This window comes from Oncorhynchus kisutch, linkage group LG1, assembly GCF_002021735.2.
Source record: "Oncorhynchus kisutch isolate 150728-3 linkage group LG1, Okis_V2, whole genome shotgun sequence".
Lineage (NCBI taxonomy): Eukaryota > Metazoa > Chordata > Actinopteri > Salmoniformes > Salmonidae > Oncorhynchus > Oncorhynchus kisutch.
Genome location: NC_034174.2, coordinates 43,936,881 through 43,956,643, shown reverse-complemented (window position 1 = coordinate 43,956,643; position 19,763 = coordinate 43,936,881). Strand labels below are relative to the sequence as shown.

General features: G+C 41.5%; 3 protein-coding genes across 3 annotated transcripts; 2 read left to right on the top strand and 1 right to left on the bottom strand.

Moving 5' to 3' along the window:
• Positions 1–293: 293 nt before the first annotated feature.
• Positions 294–3,354, top strand: LOC109893233 (zinc finger protein 616-like). The gene is made up of 2 exons (XM_020486354.2): positions 294–658; positions 1,832–3,354. The coding sequence occupies exons 1-2, from the start codon at positions 433–435 to the stop codon at positions 2,707–2,709; spliced, it is 1,104 nt and encodes a 367-aa protein (XP_020341943.1). The 5' UTR covers positions 294–432; the 3' UTR covers positions 2,710–3,354.
• On the bottom strand, positions 3,019–5,882 carry LOC109893225 (zinc finger protein 333-like). Its single transcript, XM_020486342.2, has 2 exons — positions 5,483–5,882; positions 3,019–5,137 (listed from the first exon to the last, which is right to left on the bottom strand). The coding sequence occupies exons 1-2, from the start codon at positions 5,667–5,669 to the stop codon at positions 3,930–3,932; spliced, it is 1,395 nt and encodes a 464-aa protein (XP_020341931.1). The 5' UTR covers positions 5,670–5,882; the 3' UTR covers positions 3,019–3,929.
• A 7,680-nt stretch (positions 5,883–13,562) lies between these two features.
• Positions 13,563–17,463, top strand: LOC109870252 (acidic mammalian chitinase). Its single transcript, XM_031825222.1, has 11 exons — positions 13,563–13,667; positions 14,093–14,122; positions 14,271–14,472; positions 14,825–14,881; positions 14,966–15,131; positions 15,350–15,474; positions 15,611–15,734; positions 15,877–16,062; positions 16,269–16,391; positions 16,716–16,854; positions 17,019–17,463. Exons 1-11 carry the CDS (start codon positions 13,628–13,630, stop codon positions 17,291–17,293), a joined length of 1,467 nt encoding a protein of 488 aa, XP_031681082.1. The 5' UTR covers positions 13,563–13,627; the 3' UTR covers positions 17,294–17,463.
• The last annotated feature ends 2,300 nt before the right edge of the window (positions 17,464–19,763 follow it).

Here is a 19,763-nt window from a genome sequence, read left to right as displayed (position 1 = left end):
GTCCCACAAATAGAAGACATTCAAAGACATGTTGATCTTACTGAGAACGTGTTTCCTTTACAGCTACATTTGGAAAACTGAGTGCCCTGGAGGTCATGTTTCAGTTCATTATGTCGGTGGTTCTCAAACCTCTCCTTGGGGACACCCCAGACATTTCACAATTTTGTTGGAGCATTGAACTAACTCAAGGGCTTGACTGATTGACTATTTGAATCTGGTGTGCTAGCTGTGGAATAGTTAAAATATATGGAATAGCTGGGATTCCCTGAGCGGTTTGAGAACCCTTACTAGACTAATCTGGATAATTGCCCTATTTGATTTTATTACAGTTGTTCAATACACAGATGGTGCTCTTTAGTTCGGTCAGTGCTATCAGAGCGGAAACAAAGATCACAATCATCGTCACTTCCGCAAAACTAAACGTAAACAAAGATGGTGGATTGTGAAAATACCACTCACACAGAAAACAAAATGAAAAAATTGGAATTGTTGAATATATTTCTCACCGAGAAATTAACCACGGCTGCCAATGAGATATTTGGGGCTGTGAAGGGTACTATAGTTGAGTACCAGACAGAAATGGTTCGCTCCAAGGAGGAGAACAATCATCTCCGAAAGCTGCTGGATATCGCTGTTCAGCGCGTTCTACTTCAAACAGGTATAGTAGCTAGTTAGCTAAATGAACGCTAGGCCAACCAACCTATTTGTATTTCTCAAAATGAAGGAATTGGTTGTTGTTGGACTCCATGAATTAATCTATTGAAAATACATTACAATAATTTGTTTATACGATATTGCTAAGTATTTGAGAAAATGAAAAGCCTACTAACGTTAGATACCGATCCTACCATTACGCTTGTTTACACTGAGCTGCTACTCTGATTTAAGAGCACTCGCGTCTGAGTGTGCCAGAGGGCAGGATAACTGATGAATTTACGAACGCTCTACACCCGTTAAATAGGTATGTCAGTAAGCATAGCGTCATTTAAATTGTAGCCAGCAGCACAGTTAGTCACCAATGCTCTGTATAACACGAAGACAGCCAAACCAACTCTGCTAGGGTGAGTAAAATGGTCAGACTGGGGTGTTCTCCCATTACGTGTCTGGAAGTAGCTAGCCAATGTTAGCCAGTTAGCTTGGGTGTTTGACTGAGTTGAGGTCAGAGAACTCGGCTCAACCTTCCTCCCCGGCCAGAGCGTCCAGTGTGCGCTCTGAATGCTCCGTGAGCTACATTTACGAGCGCACTCTGGCACTCCAGTTTGAATTGACTAACACACTCTAAGACACCTTATATAACGGGTGGGTCTAATCCTGAATGCTGATGAGTTAAAACCGCATTCCAGCCAGTGTCTTTTATTCCACAAGTTCTCACCAGCTAACGCTATTACGTTAAAATGCCTATTTACTCTATTCCATCTGATGGCAAAATCCACTGTCTCATCAGCCCAGCCAGACAATTTATTAACTTGATCTCCACTATAAGAAGCATCTAGATGTTATCTCACATTCAATTTAGACTAACATTTCGTTTTCAACAGCAGAAATTTGTATAAACCTTGCTGTCTGTGCCTGACATTTGCAACATTGTTTCAATATTTAAATTCGATCTCCAGATGTCCCATAATAATGAACGTGTGGGGATGAGACAGACAGGCAGGCAGCTTTTCTCAGCCATATATCAGAATAATTGTTATGGATATATATACAAAGAACTATCAATAAAAAACTGGTAGTTTACTGTCTTTCCAGCTTCAGTTAGAATTGATTGTGCATGCTGTTTGCTGAAATAGAATTGCCTTTACCAGACTTTCTTAATTTCTTTTCCCTCTAGACTGTCATACTATCCATCTCACCGAAGATGCATCTTCACCTGAGCAGCAGCATCGTGAGCAGGAGTGGACCCCCGGTCTAGGCCAGGAGGACCCAGAGCCCACACAGATTAAAGAGGAACAGGAGCTCAGAAACAGTCCAGAGGGAGAGCAGCTTCAAGGGCTGGAGTCTGAAACCGAAGGAGAATCCATATATACACCTTCTTTTGTGAAAAGTAACTGTGATCAGGACCCACCTCCACATCTTCCCCAAACTGTGAACAACAGAGAAGGAGACTCTTTAGCCAGAAGCATATCTAATAATCATATCAAAATAGAGAATGAAGGAGAATTCTACAGCACATCAGAACCAACCAGTGACTCACAGCACGTCTTCACTGTGAATTCAGACTGTCTTGCAGCTCGGAGTGAAAACAGTGCCCAACCCAATATCAACAATAGAATTCAGAGAGGACTCTCAGAATATGAGGCCCCACAGCCACAGGCAACATATGAAAGAGAAAGTATTGGTCTACACATACATGTTAGAGACCAGAACACCACCAAGCTGCCTCAACAGAGATCCCCCTATCAAGCCCAAGGCATACAGAGAGTGTATCCTTGCCGGGAGTGTGGGAAGTGCTTCAATTTCTCTTGTCAGTTAGAAGTCCACATGCGATGGCACAGCAAGGAAAGACCATTCAGCTGCTCTGTGTGTCGAAAAAGCTTCACCACCATCAGCCTGTTGAGGAGACACCACCGCATTCACACTGGAGAGAAACCCTACCGCTGTCACATCTGTGGGAAATGTTTCAATCAGTCGGCTCACCTGAACACCCACTTTAAAATTCACCCAGGGGAGAGACCACACAGCTGGAAAATGTCTCAGTCAAAACGTTAACAGCAGAGACATCTACCCTCAGAAGGGAGAGAAACATGTACATCTGGGCAGTAGAACTATTGTCCAGGATTTAAGACACTAGAAGAACCCGGGATTTATGTTTGAACAATGCATTGCAATACATTGAGGACTGGTGCTGTTATTCTTTTGTAATTATATTAGATGCAGAGGGTAGAAAATCCATCTTATTCAACCTAACTAGATGCAATCAATCAGTTAATTAGATCATCCTTCTCTATTTCCCTTTAGGACTTGGACCTGACTGCTGGGCTGTATGACTAGCCTATTAGGGTCTTGCCACAGTTATCCTTATCCCTAATGATAATAATACATGGGACTTTAAGCACCTTTCAGAAACCATAAGAACACTGCACACCAAAGAGTATGAAACAAGACAATAAAATGAATAAAAGCTACTTATCTTAGCTTAGGGGAATGCGAGACTAAACAAGTAGGCTTTGATATTGTTTTTGAAAATGGCGATGGAGTCTGAATTGCAGGTGGCTTGGGGGGGGGGGGGACTTCCAGAGTTTGGGGACAGCGGTGCTACATTTGTAAAAAAAAATTAGCAACCAGGAAATGGCGGAGCGATTTCTACAGTGCATCTTTAACGGTTTTAATAAATAATTGGTCTGTTTCAAGTCAGGATGACTATTTGTGCAATCTTCTACCATCCAGGCAGCAGCAATATGTGTGGGTGTAGTATTATGTCAAGTGTGTACTGTGGTGGCGTCTTCTGTATATAAGAATCTCACTGTTACACTATTCGTACTATTACCAAAAGTCCTACCCAATTTCATTTACAATACGGCAAGGGAAAAAGGCTTTCCCAAAATAACCTTTGTTCAAAAAAACATTTTTTTAATATAAAACATTTAATTTTTTATGTTTTATTAAACTATTACATTTTGTGCAACACAGTCAAAATAGATTTGACATATTTCAATATTTCAACAAAGAGCCTCCTTCTCAAACCACACACATTCAAGCAGTCACGTACACATTTTCAAAACATGCCATTTGAATTAATCCAGTAACAGGTCTTTGTTAGACACACCACTCTGTGGCTCCCCACAATGTTATGCAAGTTCATGCATTCATTATTGTCTACCTTTTTCAACCTAAAGCAGTGACTTCTGAGATACAGTATGTGTATAATTCTAGATATCAGTTAGTACTTTTCAAATCTAGTTTAAACCGATACATTTTCCCCACGCATATCACGATTTTTCCAGTTTGTGAATCAAGCTCATATGCCTTCTAAGGGATCCCATCCGATTGAAGCTTTTGCTGCATTCATGGCATGGATGCGGTTTCTCCTCTAGGTGAGTCTTCATGTGCACTGTCAGGGCTTCACTCACAGCGAAGGCCTTGCCACATTCTTCACAGCGATGCGGTTTCAACCCTGTGTGACTTGTCATATGTGTGGTCAGGGATCTCTTCACAGGGAAGCCCTTTCCACAAACATGGCAACGATGCGGCTTCTCCTTTGTGTGTGTCCTCAGGTGCATCTGCAAGCTTCCTTTTCGACTGAAATGTTTACCGCAATCTTGACACTGAAATGGTTTCTCCCCAGTATGAATGACTTGGTGTGTTTTTAAAATGAATGATGTTTGAAAGCGTTTTCCACACACAGGACACTCAAATGGTCTCTCACCGGCATGAGCCCTCACAATATGCACTTTCAGGTTCGCCTTATTAGTGAAACATTTACCACACATCTGGCAAAAAGGTTTGGCTCCAATGTGTGTTAGTAGGTGATCCAGCATGCTGTCTGTGGACTCAAAGCCATTTCCACATACACCACAGAGGTGATCTTTATCCTTTGCATGCATTCGCACATGATTGATTAAATGATTTATGAAGTCAAAAGACTTTTCACACACTTTGCAAAAACACGGTGTGGCTAGTCTTTGGCGGCGTGATTTCGTACGGCATGGAAACATCTTATTATCTTGAGAAGTGGTTTGGGTGTTGCTTGATTGTAATGGTTGTAGCCCTGATGGTAGTCCTCCACTGTCCACCCCATCGTCACTTTCACTGTTTTCAGTCTGAGCTACAGAACTGTCAGGATTTACTGCAGAGAGGGACTGAGAGTCACTGGTTGGTTCCCAGTGAGACCCACCATAACACTCTTCACCAGGTTCTGTTTTGATCTCTCCTGTTGTGTTGATCGATAGTGAGTCCCTCTCTCTGTTCTCCACTATTTGGATGTGGTAAAGATGTGGCTCAGGTGGTTTCTGATTACAGTCCCTCAAAATGTAGTCTTTGGTTATTAACTCCTCCCTCTGACTGGTCCCAAACTCCCCTTGTTCCTCTTTAACCTGCGTGGGCTCTGGGTCCCCCTGGTCCAGACTGGGGCTCCACTCCTGCTCATGGTGCTGATGCTCAGGGAGAAGCTCTTTGGAGAGAGTGAGATGGAGTGGGTCTGGAGGGAAGAACAAAAACATAGCTAACTCACATATGCTGACATGAGACATACAATCTAAATATAATTAGACTATATGCCCTGACACAAGTTCCAGATGCTTATTGGTAATTTCCCTTGATTTCTGTGACCAAATCATCACAAAAATAAATATTTGTTTTAATGACTTGATGTATAGCTTTAAAAGAAAATGCCTTTGCCATAGCAATCCTAAATTAAATTTCACATCCTAATGTGAACGGAATACACACTCTCTCCACTGCTAAGCCCTTTGGAAGGCACATCAGACATAGATAGACGGAATGTGGCTTTAGTTAAAGAAAAGAAAATCAGTAAACTGCAAACCTGCTTTCGGTAACTGAGGTTGGAAAGCGATATCGAACAGCGATCGTAAACGGTCGTTGTCCTCCTTTGAACGGGAGATTTCTTCCTGGTAATCCGTAATTGTTTTTTCCACGGCCCCAAATATTTCAGCAGCAGCCGCTCTTAGCCTCTCACTGACAAATAGGTGTAACAACTGTAGTCTAGACATGTTTTAAAGAAGCAGTTGACCTCTTATGTCCGATACAGTAAAGTGTATACCATTGATATCCTACAGAGAAGCGATAAGGGTTTGCTCCAATGGCTGTATATTTGCTCCCTTTGAGTCAGTCGGCGATGTAGCCTACACGACGTTGAAAGTATTTGTATTACCGCCACCTACTGTGCAGGCATGCCAGGACTCTGCACTGTTGGTTTGTGTGATCTGATCTATGGATGAGACTGAACAACACATGTTCTACCCAGGTGCCTATTTTTATAAACGCCATACATACGCACAAAACATGCGTGCGCTAGTTTTCACGCAAAAGTTGGAATTAATAAAAACTTGAGGTGAGAATGTGCTTATCCTCCTGCAAACGTTAGACCATGCCTAAGCACAGTTTTAAGTGGTTGAAGTATTGCACGTCTGAATACTGTAATGTCAAATTGCTCGAATATATCATAACCATTGCAGATGCATTCCTCACCTATTCTGGCCATGTCAAGTTCATATTCCCAAGGTTAGTTTTTGCACCATAAACGCATTGTGGTTTATAACATACAGTAGAATTCAATCCCACAATTTTCATGTTTTCACAATAACTTAGTGACTTCGTTTTTTCTCTCAAAATAGTTTCTCCCTTCCTCTACTCTTACGTTCGCTCGCTCGCTCACTTGCTTTCATTTTATTTTACCTCTCAACATTTTGGTAATGTCCCTCCCTTTCTTTTGCTTTGTTGCAATTGCTGTTCGACCCTCCGTAGCTAACTGACGTCTCTTTTGCATTGTTTATGAAATCTGCACTTTTATTTTGTGGTGTTAGGATTTAGAACTACTCTGGTTGAACGTCTCTCACTGGTGCTGAAGATAGCCGTGGTAGTTCATGATCAGGCATAAGAGTATACAAAACATTTGGAACACCTGCTCTTTCGATGACAGACTGACCAGGTGAATCCAGGTGGAAGCTATGATCCTTTATTGATGTCACTTGTTAAATCTACGTCAATCATGTTTAAAGAAGGATTTTTAAACATTGAGACAACTGAGAAATGGTTTGTGTATGTGTGCCATTTCGAGGGTGAATGGACAAGACAAAAGATTTAAGTGCCTTTTGAACAGGGTATGGTAGGTGTCAGGGGCACCTGTTTGAGTGTGTTAAGAACTGCAACAATGCTGCGTTTTTCACGCTCAACAATTTCCCCATGTGTTCCAAGAATGGTCCACCACCCAAAGGACATCCAGCCAACTTGATACAACTGTGGCAAGCATTGGAGTCAACAAGGACCAGCATCCCTGTGGAACACTTTCAACACCTTGTAGTCCATGTCCTGACGAATTGAGGATGTTCTGAGTGCAAAGGGGGTTGCAATGCAATATTAGGAAGGTGCTCCCAATGTTTTGTACACTCAGTGTACAATGAACTAATTAAGTTGAACTGTACAATGAAATTCATGAAAAGAATACCATGCTGTTCTCTTAGCAAAGTATTCATCTTTTGATAGAGGATCAGCATTTATCTGTGCCCTGTGTTGTGCAGCCTTCTCCTTGTTGGATAAAGTCATCTGTTAAAAGATAGTTGCAGAAGAATATATCTAGGCCTATTTATTTATATATATATATTTTTTTAACCTTTATTTAACTAGGCAAGTCAGTTAAGAACAAATTCTTATTTTCAATGATGGCCTAGGAACAGTGCCTGTTCAGGGGCAGAACAACTGATTTGTACCTTGTCAGGTCAGGGGTTTGAACTTGCAACCTTCCGGTTACTAGTCCAACGCTCTAACCACTAGGCTACCCTGCCACCCTATATGGACAGGAGTGTCAATATTTGCAGTTTTCTTATGAATGACACCAATAGTTCAACCATGGACGTTTACCCTGTTTGATATTGTCTTCCTTGGATATGCAAAAAACAGTACAAATGTACTATGCTTTGTGATAAATTGATATAGTGCCAAATAGAAGACCACGTCAAGAAATACACTAACACATATCAATTGCCCACATACATCAATATATTCGATTCATTCGACTAACAGAAGTGACATGAGGGGAATGTCCTACATTGCTAAACTGTTTCTTCAGATATTCTGACTGAACTATGTTCCCCTCATAGAGCACTTCCACCCTTGCATCTTGTCTTCTTCATATGCTCTGTCAGGTGTGCCTTTGGATGGAAGCCTTTATGGCAAACATGGCAACAAAATGTTTTCCCCCCTGTGTGTATCCTCATATGTAGTGTATGTTAATGTATCCCATCCTAGGAAAATATTTGCTGCACACATTGCAGAAAAAAGGCTTCTCCCCTGTGTGAACTAGCTGGTGGATGTTTAGTTGACTCTGGGATATGAAGCTGCAGCCCACTGGGAGCATGTATATGGTGTATCCCCTTGTGTAATTTCATATGATCCTTCAAAATACTAGCACGTTTGAAACTTTTACTACCTACCTGGCAGTGGAACGGTTTCTCTTTTGGGTGTAACTTCCTGAAATGCTCTGCCAAGTGTCCCTTCCGGGTAAAGTGAGTGCCACACACATGGCAATGAAATTATTTCTCCCCTGTATGTATTGGCATACTGTATGTCTTTGAAGGTATTCCTCTGTAAGGAAACATTTACTGCACACATGACAGCTATGTGGTTTCTCCAAGGTATGGGATTTTAAACATTTTGTCAGAATGCTTTCTCAGAGTTGATGCACTACCCACAATGATGTGTTTCCTCATATTGAATTAGTTTTTTTAAACATGAAAATACCTCCCACATGCCTTGCAACAATAAGGAGCATGGCTTTGACTGGGTGATTTCAGGGGGAGCAAATGTGTGGTTGTCATGTCTTTTGCTTTTCCTTGTCCGTGCTCTCCTTGTCAATTAGCGGCTCTGACCCTGACAGTAGCGCTCCACTCTCCACATCATCGACACATTCATTGTTTTTACTCTGAGCGGCAGATAATATTATATTCAGAAAATATAGTACCCAGCATCCGAACCAAACTTCTTCAAATCAATGAGTAAGACATGAGGAATCCAAAACAATTGTCAAAATCCACTCACGGAACCTCAGACCCTATGCCAATACAGTGGAGGCTCATCAGAAGAGGAAGGGAGGACCATCATCCTCTGTGAAATTGTATAAAAATAAAATAGTGAAACACTAAAAAAGCTATCCTTTTTAGATAAAACTATATTGATTAAAATGTCACAAAATAATTTATTAAAACACTCTGTTTTGTAATGAAGGTCTATAGTAACTTCAACAGCACTCTCTGGGGTAGCACCATGGTGTAGCCGGAGGACAGCGATTTTCTGTTCTCCTCTGGGTACAATGACTTCAATACAAAACCTAGGAGGCTCATAGGCCTCAGCCCCTTCCATGGACCTACATGGTAATTATGACCACTTCCAGAGGATGACCTCCAAACAACCAATCAGTATGAACTGATATGTTGTTCATCCAATCATAGTATTAGGATCAGAGAATGAACCTAGTGTGTTGAATTGGGGTTGTACCACCGAGCATTATGGGGGATTACATTATTGGATAGAGATTGAAAAGTGATAGTTGAGCATTTTTGGGACACTATTCAATTCAAATTAGTTTCTTCAAATTACAGGAGATTGAGGAGGTAGATTATAAATAGTTTTCTTGGTTTTACAACTTTATTTTTGTGTCCAGTTAGTGCAATTTATTAAAATGTGCCTTGCTAACTTCAGTAGCTAGCTAGCTAGTGTGCTGTTTTCGTCGCCAACACTACCGCACATTTTGTTGACTTTTTTGTTGAAGAACCCCTTTCATTCTCTGGGGTACACGGAAAAAGTGTAAATTAAAACCGAGGGTTGACCTCTGCCTGAGATCAGATTCATGAAGAATGATGCAAAGGTTAGGACATTCAATACCAATTGTTATCAAAAGTATAGCTGGTTAGCATGGAGCAGTTCATCAATCAGGCCTTGTCTGTTTCTTGGAAAGTCTTGGGCGAAATGGGGGTACAGTGATCGTTCAGCTAAATGGCAAAACAAAGCAGGGAGGATATAAATGCCCACATCAGATTCAAGCTTCTGGGAAAACGCTGCATCGATCATGGCGAAAGTCTGGTTATTCAAACTGCTTAACACAACAAGAAAGTAAGGAGAAACAGGGATATTTTCAAGATGCTTATTTGGGGCAGCAGGTTAAAGCATTGGGCCAGTAATTGAAAGACAGGTTAGAGCGTTGGGCCAGTAATTGAAAGACAGGTTAGAGCGTTGGGCCAGTAATTGAAAGACAGGTTAGAGCGTTGGGCCAGTAATTGAAAGACAGGTTAGAGCGTTGGGCCAGTAATTGAAAGACAGGTTAGAGCGTTGGGCCAGTAATTGAAAGGCAGGTTAGAGCGTTGGCCAGTAACCGAAAGGTTGCTGGATTGAATCCCCAAGCTGACAAGGTAAAAAAAATCTGTCCTTCTGCCCTTGAACGAGGCAGCTAATCCACTGTTCCCAGATAGGCAGTCATTGTAAAGAAGAATTTGTTATTTACTGACTTGCCTAGTTATATATAAAAAAAAAAAAAAATATATATATATATATATATTTACAACTGCGTTTTTGGGCATGCAATAATTGGTTTTTAGAAGACACGACTAGAGGGAAAGTTCCGTTAACAACTACAAGGAGCATGCACCCGTAATTGCACGTTACGATGCTTTACTTGGTGAACATATGGAACTTTCTTATGTATTTTCTGGGATTTCGAAATCAATTCTGAATGATTTGAGAGCTTCCATAATGCAGACTCTGACGCAGCGCATTTATTCACGTGCGCTCAAGTAGGCTTTTCACACTCCACTATTTATTTTGCAAAGATTATAACACATAATCACAGACAGACACAAGCAAGCACTCATTACGTGAACGTTACAGCAGCCTAGGCTACACCTAAACATTAGAGATCTGACATGCGGTATGGGATGAAAACGAGACAATTTTTCAGTCTGATCAAGTGTAGGCTACTAATAAGAGCAGCTGCATACATCCAATGCGCGCTGTCCATTTGGTCAGGGTAACTAATTGGTCGTGTTATGTATTTATATTCCATTTGTGTGTCAGGAGAAAATGTGAATGTGATCAAATTTGGTTTATATTCAAAAGTGTGCTGGCTAGGCTGCCTATACGTTTTCAATCCAAAATGATGAACTGGAATTAATTAATCAACATAATAGTGATGACATATGTGTTAATGTTTTATGAGGCCTACAGTTGTATAGGCCTGCATGATGCAAACCTGCATAAATCAAGCTCAGCCCTGTGAGTTCCATTGTCTCTCTGTTGTTGTCTCTGTGTCTGGGTAGAGGAAATCCACCCTCCTATTCTAGTCTAAATATAATTCATATGAACAAGAATAAGGTTGCTGCAGTTTGACAGGGTTTTCATCCCCACAAGTATAGGATATTGTTTCATTTTTAACAAAACACACGTGACCTGATTAGGAAAAATTGGTCCCATCATAGCCCTCATAAAACCTTTTTACAACTGATTAATCAGTCATATCTTATAGTGTCCAAAGTTTTCATGGTTAGGTTAGCAATGTGATTTTCTGGATTTTTTTTCTCATTTTGTCTGTCATAGTTGAAGTGTACCTATGATGAAAATTACAGGCCTCTCTCATATTTTTAAGTGGGAGAACTTGCATAATTGGTGGCTGACTAAATACGTTTTTGCCCCACTGTATGCCATTGGACGAGGTAATGTTTTGGTCCTAAGTGGTACCAAGAACGAGATAAGAACTTCGTCTAAGAGGGAAAACTGAACGATAATTTATAGACCATGCTGTCTGGCTATGGTATACTCCTCTCTGAAGTAAAATCTTTCTTTGTGTAATGTTCCTAAGACCTGTTATTTGTCATGTGAGTTTAGATGGGTGTGTCTTTGCTATAAAGGATCTCAGTTGCCATTATGTTGACACTCTCAGAGAATTCATTTATAGACACTGAATTGATCTCAGAGTCACAGGGCTATGGTGAAGCTCATATAATTAAAGATGGACTTTATGATAACTCTGACTTGTGTGTGGTTTGCTCTCTCATGATTTGGTAATACAGGAAATTTCCACGACACAAGACAGGAATGTCAGTATTCTGCTATGGCCAGCGAAGAGCCCGTATCTCAATACCATTCAGCACGTCTGGGACCAGTTGGATTGGAGGGGGAGGGCTAGGGCCACTCCCCCCAGAAATGTCCGGGAACTTGCAGGTGCCTTGTTGGAAGAGTGGGGTAACATCTCACTTCCAGAACTTGCAAATCTATTAAGTTTGCTGAAATAAAAGCAATTGACAGTTTTATGATATTTCTTTTTTTGCTGAGTTTAGCAGCCTCTAAGGTGCAGTGTTGAGAAACGTGTGGTAGCCGGCTAGTAATGGATATTTAACAGTCTGATAGTCTTGAGATAGAAGCTGTTTTTTCAGTATCTTGCCATTTAAAAAAAAGACACTGTACAGCAAACTATAAAACAAGAATGATACAATAAAATGAATATAAGCTACATAGCTTAAGCCAGGTGTGAGAGCGTAAAAACCTTAACCCCATCATGATTTGAACATGCAACTTTCTAATCTTGAGTCAGGCCCACTACTGTTGCAAGACAAGGTCTTGGTTGACCTCCAGATCTGCAGGGGAGGCATGGTTTAATGGAACTGTTCCATAAGAGGATTCCTCGCCGTGGGAACGTGCTTCCTCCCTGGAACGAAAGGTGTGTGACAATCAAATAACAATTTTACTACCAAAATATTACTAAGAATTCTCCTCGCCAACAAATCAGAGACAGCTGTAATCGGTATGGCATCAGAGTTTTAATCTGACTTCCCAGGCTTCTTGTCGCTGTTCGGGCATTGCTTTGTCATCTACTAGCTCCTGATTCATTTCCTGCGCTGGGCAAAGAAGGCAGAGTTTGCATGCGTTAACTTTGCAGACAGCAAAACGCTTAGTCAAAGTATACTGTGCACATGCCGTCCTTCAACCAAGATATCAACTTTGGCAGTGATTGTATTCAAGGTACTTAAAAGGACTGATACACTGTGTTAATGTGATAAGGTAGATATCATAGCAATTAACTCCTTTTGAACAATTCATGGTATAGCTACAGCAACACCAGTACAAAAAGTTAACCTGATTGTGACTCTGTAATGAAAAAATATTTTTATTTGCTGACAATAGTTTTTTTTGACATTGTGGATAAATCACAACTATTAGTAATAATAACAGGTTCCAATAAACTCAAACAAATATGGTAACACACTGAAAAGTGCACTTGATTTCTTAATAATTACTTGTTATATGGCTGCATTGTGATACATTATAACGATTATCAATTACGCTACGGCAAGTAACAAAACTTATGCTTGGCAGACCATGAGGTGAAACAGGTCTGTCTCAAGCCTGATGCTTAATTTTAAATAGACCCCTTGCCCCTTACCCTCAAGTCACACCTTTTATTCCTATCCCCTAGGCACTTCCCCCCCAACCTTCAACTCTCTGCTAGAAGAACTGAAACATAAGATAGATCAATTAATTATGGGGACATCTCAACCTTGAGCTTGAGTTGGTAGAACGGTCACCAGATTCTGTACATCCATCCCATTTCAAGGTCAATCTCCACAAGTATATAGGGGGTTTGGTGGTAGGAGAAAGGTGCTAACTAGGGTGCAGGGGCTAGTCGTAGAGGATATACTGAAAAGGCTAAGGGGTGGCTAATGGACCCATCTTTATGGTTGTCAATTTCACCGAAAACAGACCTGCTTTTTTTATCGTCAGCTTATCATGTCTTAAAACAAGGACATATGAAGTTTATCAGTGTTTTTTGTTAAGGCAGTGGAAACCCTTGTTCAAACAAGTGACTGAGGCTGATTGAGGTTTGCTGCGGAATGGGAAAGTCATAGAGATATGAGTGAGATAGGAGTGGTCGTTGAGAGTATAAAAGGGTTCAGCAGCCCATGGAGCAATGTACAGAGCAACCATGGGCAAACTACTCATCTGCGTTGGTAAGTGGAATTTATTTTGGCTTATTTAGCTTATAATTGTACTATTGCTCTTTATTTCAAACATGTTATTTACATTTTCATTGTAATGACAATTAGCAACATTCAGAGACTATGCTCTATGCTAAGGCTTTGGCTCCCTGTGGAGAGAATTGGCCACTGACGAATGTCCTCTAGTTATGCATTTTGTCTATGCTACTGTGGTCAAATTCTGTTTCTAAGGACTGAGGTTGACAGCACCATGACCCACCTATATTCATGTCAGAGGGGAAGAACTGCACTTTATATCATTATCATTACAGTTCTGAATTATGTTGACTTTAAAAAAAGTTTAATATGACACAAAACCTCTGCCAAAACCTCTGCCTTCCTCCCTTCTTTATTTCTCTGGCTTTCTCTCACAATATTCTCCTTTTCTCTCTCTCTAGGACTGGCTCTCCTGCTGCATGCACAGCTAGGTACGTTTAAAGTTAATTTCATTTACATGTAGCCAGCATCTAGGTAAGTAGCCAATCAGAGAACAATAACTCGATTTACAGAACATGCCAACCCTGACTCTAAATACGCCAAACTCCAAACTCTAACATTACTACTACCCTTCCATAGGATCCTCCTACATCCTATCCTGTTATTTCACTAACTGGGGCCAGTACCGGCCAGGAGCAGGCAAGTATTTCCCCACCAACGTGGACCCCTGTCTCTGTGACCATCTGATCTATGCCTTTGCCGGCATGGCCAACAACGAGATCAAGACCTATGAATGGGACGATGAGAAACTCTATGGACAGTTCCAGGCTCTCAAGAACCAGTGAGAGAGAGACACACACATGCATAAACACACACACACAAACACACACTCAAGCAGGCAGGCACGCACACACATAGACAAATGCAGGCAAACACTTTCTCATTCAGGCATGTACACACCACAGGAGGTTTGTGGCACCTTAAGTGTGGAGGACGGGCTCGTGGTAAGAGCTGGAGCAGAATTAGTGGAATGGTATCAAATATGTGAAACACATTGTTTCTATGTGTTTGATGCCATTCCATTTCTGCCATCCCAGACATTTTTATGAGCTTTCTTCCCCTCAGCAGCCTCCCATGGTACACACATGCACGCCTAAGCCAGTAATAACCCTAAGTCTTGTATTTGGTAACAGGAACAGCAACCTGAAGACTCTGCTGGCCATTGGAGGATGGAATTTTGGCACTCAGCCGTAAGTGGAGATGCATATAAACATGCAAGTGCACACACACATTTACACACACACCCTGTGTCTGAGCTGTGTGTGTGTACCCAGGTTCACAGCAATGGTGTCCAGTGCAGCCAACCGCCAGACGTTCATCAGCAGCGTTATCAAGTTCCTGAGACAGTACCAGTTTGATGGCCTGGACATTGACTGGGAGTATCCCGGATCCAGAGGCTCCCCACCCGCAGACAAGGCCAGATTCACCACCTTGCTGCAGGTTAGACTCAAACACCCATACACATACACACACACACATACACACACACACACACACATAAATGAACAAACATGAATAAACACACACACACGCAGATGAACAATCGCACATACAGACACACAAAATAGCTCATGCATACACAAATGAACACACAGACAGGAATGAACACCTGAACTCCCAAATTAACACACATCCCTCTGTGCACTCTCTCCCTCTAGGAGCTGATGGCTGCCTTTGAGGCTGAAGGAAAGAACACCAACCTTCCTCGTCTGATGCTGACTGCAGCTGTGGCTGCCGGAAAGGGAACCATCGACACCGGATACCAGATCGCCGAGATTGGATCGTCAGTACATACACACTGGGTCTCATTCATATATTAGTTCTTAGGAAAAATGTGTACATTAAAACATGCATGATCTATCAAATACTTCTTGGCATATTGGAAACTCTTTATCTCTCTCTTTCTCTCTCCCTCTCAGCGTGTTGGACTACCTGCATGTGATGACCTATGACTTTCATGGATCTTGGGAACACAACACTGGAGAAAACAGCCCTCTGTACAGAGGACCAGCTGATCAGGGAGATTACATCTACTTCGATGTGGTGAGTCTCTCTCTCTGTACCCATCTCTTCCTCTCTCTCTTCCTCTGCTCACCTATCTCTTCCTGCCTATTTAGTTTTGAGCTGAGAGGGAGTAAAACATTTCTTAAAAATTCTCACTACCACATACTGTGTGTGTTCTCAGGACTATGCTATGAAGTACTGGAAGAGCAATGGTGCCCCCGCTGAGAAGCTCCTGGTTGGATTCCCCACCTATGGCCACACCTTCCAGCTGGCCAGTGGCTCTAACACTGGAGTGGGCGCCCCCGCCACTGGCCCCGGCCCGGCCGGACCATTCACCAGACAGTCTGGCTTCCTGGCCTACTACGAGGTAATTGACACAGGATTAAGATAGGTCTGAAATATCACCCTCTTTCAATCCCTACACAGTGCACTACTTGTGTGCTCTTGTCAAAGGTATTGTCCTGGGGAACAGGGTGTCATTTTGGACGCAAACCCAGTGTATGTTTTTGAGTGATTACATCTGCAGCTTCCTGAATCATGCAACTTGCAACCCTAACGTGTGTGTGTCATTAGATCTGCACCTTACTGAAGCAGGGAGCTACCCAGGCCTGGGACTCTGCCCAGATGGTGCCCTACGCCTACACCCAGCAGAACATCTGGGTTGGATATGACAACGTCAAGAGTTTCCAGGACAAGGTCTGTGTTTGTGGGGGTGTTTGTCTGTTGGAGGAAAGATATAACTAGGTGGTAATGGCGTAGCATCCTACTCTGTTACAATAAGCCTAGTAATATATGGAATTAAACAGTAGCTTTTTTCTTCCTGATTTACAGTAGTGAGTGCATACATTTTGTTATGGGTGACCCCAGCGAGAATCGAATCCACCATCCTGTCATTGCAAAATCCATTCCCTACCAACTGAGCAACATAGAACTTCATCATTTGCCCTATCACCTATACATATTTATCCAATTTCACCCCGTTAAGTAAACCCTCCTCTCCCTTCTCTTTCTCCCCTACAGATCGAGTGGCTGAAGAACACTGGCTTCGGAGGAGCCATGGTGTGGAGTCTGGATCTGGATGACTTCTCTGGAACCTTCTGTGGACAGGGCAGATATCCACTGATCAACACCCTCAAGTCTGGACTGGGAACCGGAGCTGGTGAGAAACAGACACAAACGCAAGCCTGCTTGTACACACAAACGTTCAACAACAACCCTTTCTCACTATCACAACCACACCTGGCTTCAAATAGTAGTTGAAAAGATTTCAACCCCCTTTCTCTTCTATATTCCCCCAACTCCTATTTCCTCCATATCTCCCAGGTTGTGCCGCCCGTACGGGCCCCATTGCCCCAGTGACACCTGCCCAGCAACCACTCAACCCCCAACAGCCCGGAGGTCAAGGGGGCAGCAGTGGCAGTAGCAGTGGCAGTAGCAGTGGGGGATCTGGCTTCTGCGCCGGCAAGGCTGACGGCATGTACCCTGACCCCACCAATAAGAACAGCTTCTACAATTGTAGCCAGGGCAAGACCTACGACCAGCACTGTGCTGCCGGTCTGGTGTTCGACATCAGCTGCAAGTGCTGCAACTGGGCCTAAAAAACCACGGTTCCCCCTATTAATGTTTCCTTCCCCCTCTCGTATGTCATGAAGGAGCTGGGTCTAAAGGTTTTGTGGTTGTTAGGTCCACTGTTGTCATGGCCCATTCTAACATCAGCTCCACTTAACATTTAAAATCCACTCCAATAAACATCCACCATATAAATTCATCCTGCTGTCTCTGTCACTTTACTTCATCCACACTGTGTGGGTTTAAGTTATTAAACTTCATTGTACTTTGACTGCAAAAAAATCAGTAATCTACAAATCACCTTGCATCCCACATAGCTAGTCATTATCTGAACAAGATAAGCAATTCTGCTCCTTGCCTTCTCAACTGATTCCCTCACTTATTCCCTTGTCAGTTTAGTTTCATACAATTCATTCCACCACAGAGAATCGCAGTAAAAGTCCTTTGTTGCAGTCAAACTTTACCAGGCTTACAGACACGATATAAAATCACACAGAGCTTAGACTGACTCATCATTACCATGACATTTAAAGTTAAGGCACTGACATAAACAACATATAGACAACAGTAAATAGAAAAGTACTTCAACTTAATGGGAAATCTGTGATTTTCAAAATTGTAAAACAGACAAGACCAAAGTTCAAAGTGAAACTAAGCATTCATCATTGTAATTTCTAATGTTCTCAACTTGGTATAAAATACACACATTTACTCTCCTGCATTTTTATTTGTACATTGAAGCTAAAACTTTTAATTTTGCTCTGTACTCAATTTGAGATCAAATGTTTTAAATGAGGCGACAGTACACAATGTCACTTATTATTTGAGGGTATTTTCATACATATGTTTTACCGTTTAGAAAGTAAAGCACTGTATGTATCTAGTCTACCCATTTGAATGTGTCTAGTATTTGGACAAATTCACATGTGTATTAAAGTAGTCAAAAGTTTAGTATTTGGTCACAAATTCCAAGCATGCAATGACTACTTCAAGTTAGTGACTCTACAAACTTGTAGGCTGCATTTGCAGTTTGTTTTGGTTGAGCTTCGGATAATGTTGTGCCCAATAGAAATTCATATTTAAATAATCTGTCATTTTGGAGCCACTTTTAATTTAAATGACATTGTATGCTTCTGAACACTTATATTAATATGGATGCTATGATATTTACGGAAATCATGAATGGATCGTGAATAATGATGAGTGAGGAAGTTACAGAGGCATACATATTTATTACCCCATCAAAATTTGACCCCCCTCCCCTGACATTGGTAAGAGTGAGAGGTTAGCACGTTTTGGGGGCATGACCTTTGTGCATCTGTAACTTCTCACTCATCATTATGTACAATTCATTCATGATTATCCGTAATCATGGTAGCATCCACATTAATGTAGAAGTGTTAATTTATTTAGAATAGAAGTGACTCCAAAATGACACAATACATTATTTACCATTCATTTATGTTGGGCACAACATTCCCGAAACACAACCAAAACAAACTGCAAATGCATCAAGCAAGGTTTTAGAGGTTGGCAAGTAGCCTAGCATTTAGAGCGGTTAGAGTGTTGGGCCAGTAACCGAAAAGTTGTTAGTTCAAATCTATGAGCTGACAATGTGAAAATTTAGTCGATCTGCCCTTGAGCAAGGCACTTAATCCTAATTGTTCCAGGATACCCATCAACAATGGCTTATCCTTGGCAACGACCCCACTCTCAGGGGTAGTTGGGATATGCAAGAAACACATTTCCATTTCACTCTCGTACAGGTTGTACATACAGTGAAACAGGACAGATATAAGCACCTCTTATTTTACCTTTTGAGAGTCACAAACTTGATGTATTTGGTCCCATATTTCTAGCATGCAATGACTACAAAACTTTTCACTAAATTCAATACAAGTTAATTTGTCCAAACACTTATGACATCTTGAAATTGGGGGACTTGAAACAAAGGTCTTTCATTTTTTTTAAAAGATATGTATGAAAATACCCCCAAATAAAAGGTTACATTTTGCACTGTTTGCCTCATATAAAACATTTGATCTCAAATCCAAAATGCTGGTGTTTAGAACAAAATTAAACATTAGCTTCATTATCCAAACAAATACACCCAGTTTATTAGGTACATCCATCTAGGACTGGGTCAGACCCCCCTTTGCCTTCAGAACATTCTCTGGGCATGGATTCTACAAGGTATTGTCACGAACCGGCTCAAAGCCCGGAACAAAAGGGAGACAACGTGGAGATAAGGCGTAACAAAATATATATTTATTAACTAAAGCAACTAAGGAAAATATACAATGGTGTGTGTAATCAGTAGTGTAAGTGAGTGTTTTGCATGCATGAATGTGATAATGCAGTGTGTCGAAAAGATGCTAAAGCAAACTCAAAAACCACCAAGAAACACAACAAAATCCATAAAGGTGTCTGCATGGAGAGAGTCTCCTCCATGCATGGGGAAGTGGTGTATTTATCCTAGGAGACACCGGGCCCAGGTGT